The sequence below is a fragment of the Brassica napus genome, chromosome C2, assembly GCF_020379485.1.
Source record: "Brassica napus cultivar Da-Ae chromosome C2, Da-Ae, whole genome shotgun sequence".
NCBI lineage: Eukaryota > Viridiplantae > Streptophyta > Magnoliopsida > Brassicales > Brassicaceae > Brassica > Brassica napus.
The window spans coordinates 28,376,584-28,379,537 of NC_063445.1; the positions used below are offsets into that span (position 1 = coordinate 28,376,584).

At 45.0% G+C, this 2,954-nt stretch overlaps 1 protein-coding gene across 1 annotated transcript; it reads right to left on the bottom strand.

Annotated features, from left to right (window-relative positions):
- Positions 1-264: 264 nt before the first annotated feature.
- Positions 265-2,616, bottom strand: LOC106441091 (9-cis-epoxycarotenoid dioxygenase NCED9, chloroplastic-like). The gene has a single exon (XM_013882871.3). It carries the CDS (start codon positions 2,353-2,355, stop codon positions 550-552), a length of 1,806 nt encoding a protein of 601 aa, XP_013738325.2. The 5' UTR covers positions 2,356-2,616; the 3' UTR covers positions 265-549.
- Between the last annotated feature and the right edge of the window lie 338 nt (positions 2,617-2,954).

Here is a 2,954-nt window from a genome sequence, read left to right on the forward strand (position 1 = left end):
GTCGCCTCGAGAGCTTCGCGCTCCTCGCCTGAACTATCATTGCTAACGACCATCGTTCTGACGTTACTTTGCTAGGGCCCCACGGTGGGCGCCAACTGTTTGATCGTGAAACGGTAATAAATAAGATGTGGGCTTAAACAAAGACGTCTTATTAATGGTCGGAGAGAAAACGTTCGATCGGTTACAAGGAAATAAGAGGAGAGTGCGACAGAAAGGAAACCGGTGGCTCGATAAGCTACCGGAGAAGTATAACTAACGGCGAGACGAAGTAAAGGTGAAAACCCTAATTTAGCCGTCAAGTGTTGGTCAGTGATTTCGGATCCTCTTCTCGTTGTCTCTTCTTTCCCTTATATAGACGTCCCGATGCCTCGCTCTTGACCTAATTTTACGCCATCTTGGTGGGCCTCCTTTGCTGGGCCGAGAGGCCCGTAGGTGTTCGAGCAAACGCTGAGCCGAACGCTCTTCAGTCGACGATGGTCAGCTAGAAGTACTCAAGAGTCAAGCCGAGAGACCTGACTCTCGAGCCAACAGATCGAGCCGTCGCTCTTCCTAACTAAGGCCAGGCCTTCCTATTCCTCGGGCCCTGTGGGATGGTCGAATCCATCTTCTACATAAATCATCATTACTCATGAACGTTCCGTGGAAACCGTAAGGCACTCTCGAAGGAAGCGTAACCGTAGCTTCAAGCTTCATACTCACGGCGTTAATGATCTGTAGCTCCGATTTCACTTTCTCCTCGTCGTGAACAAACACCATAATGTAACCACAGTCTTCTCCATAACCAGAAACCTCTGGCAGAAACAGAGGCTCTCCTCCGTATTTCCCATCTCCGTAAACATATTTTTGAACATCTCCGGTCGATAAGTCCACTTTAGCAAAACCGGACACTTTAGGCCACGGTTCGGTTATAGCAAGGTAAGCAAACCGGGTTTTTCTACCTAAAAGATTCCGGTTTACCATACCAGCTTCAAGATTTAATTTTTCGGAGATAATAACCGGTCGACGTGTAGATTCCCCTGTTTTCAGGTTTAGTCTTATCTCCGACAAAACACTCTGAAGTGTTTCGTCGTGTTCTTTGAAAACTGAGTCAGGTGGCGTCATGCATGACCCTACCACGACAACCTCGTCTGTGTCTGGCTCCTCCCAAGCGTTCCAGAGATGGAAACAGAAGCAATCAGGCACTTCGATCCATCGAATCAACGAGGCATCTTTATCGTATTTGTTCAAAACACCAAATCTTGATCTCTTCTCCTTGTCGTAAACCACAGGAGAGCCACCTCTGACCATCTCGGTTAATCTGAACACCACTTGTTGGTCTGGTATCACCACGAAGTTCTCAGTGATCGCGAAGTCGTGGATCATCGTCGGTTCATCAAGTGGAATCTCGACGTCTGGAGATTTCTCACCGTTGGATGTGAACCTGAAGTATTTTAAGAAAGGCTTTGATACGACGTCGTAGCTGAGAGCGAATAGTTCTCCGGTTTCCGGGTCGAGTTTCGGGTGGGCGACCATTGCGGCTTTGAGCTGACCGTTGAAATCGTACCGACCCGAAGTTTTTAAATCTCCGGTTTGGGTGATTATTACATGGTATGGTAAATCGTCTTCGGACATGGCTAAGAGATAACCGTTGAAATAGATTAAACCGGTGTTAGCCACACCGAGTCCGCGGGTCGTGTCGATTAACCCGAGTAGCCCTCGGGCGTTGAAGAGCATGAGCTTGGCGATACCCAAGGGTCCGTGAAGATCTCCAATTGCTTTGGGGAAGATAGATCGACCGAGTTCTCGCTCTTGAACAAACCGGTTTGTTTCGATAAACCGGCATGAATAGCTAACCGAACCGTTATTGAACCGGACAGCGTGTACCATACCGTCTCCATCGAATAAATGGTGGCCGGAGATTGGTTTGTGAAGCGGGTTGGCTCCGTTTCTGACGTAAACTCCTTGAATACACACTGGCACTGTTCCGGTCACCGGGAGGTTATGTATGACTGGTTGCTCCGGGACCGGGAAGAAGTTTCCGGCTATTTGTACGGCGGGGTCAGCCGTTTTAGGGAGCGGATGATGGCGGCGCTCGTAGGAGACCATGGCGTTCTCCACCGCGTTTAAAATCGCAGCGGCGGTTCTCTGTGCTTGGTTCTTCGTCTTAGGGATTAAGGATGCGACGTCTTTACATAGTTTCTTCCAAGAAGTCGGTTTATACGTAGCCGGAGGTTGGAGAGACGACGAGATGGGAAATGTTTTGTTGACGGGGTAAGAAACAGAGCAAGGGGTTGGTTTCTTGTCCCTGAGTGTTGACGAAGAGGAGAATGATAGAGATTTAAGATTGGGTCTCGAAGCAGAAGAAGTAGAAGCCATGGTCGATTGATCCTGTCGTGTTTTGATAAAACGCTGCGTTTATAGGTTTTGTATTGGTTTCTTCATTACCAGGTTTGTGTGTTTGTTTATATTTCGGGAGAGAAAGAGAGATGTATGTATATTGCGGAAACAAAGGCAGGAGGTTCTCTGTATATATATAAGGAAGAAAGAAGGGTGTTATCGCCTCCTTGCTACTCAATTTTACATGTCTTAAAGCTATGTAGTTGTAACAAACTATTTTTTTTTATGAGACATTCGTTAGAGAAATAAATGTTATTTTTAACTTTAAATGATTGCAACTTTTTTCAAGAAAACTGGCTTTTAATCATACCAAAAAAAAAAAGAAAACTGGCTTTTAAAAATTGTTTATGAGATAATATAACAATTAATTTTCCATATAACCATTATGAAAAGAAAAACTACAAAAACAACCATGTAAAGATTTTTTTTTTGGGGGGGGGGGGGGGAGGGGATGTGTCAATTTTTTTTAAAAATCTTCTCTGCATAACTTACATTTTATTCTATACTACACTCATTAAATATATAGGATAGAACAATCTACTACACTTATTAAAAAAAAAGTAGTTGAGAGAAAAAAC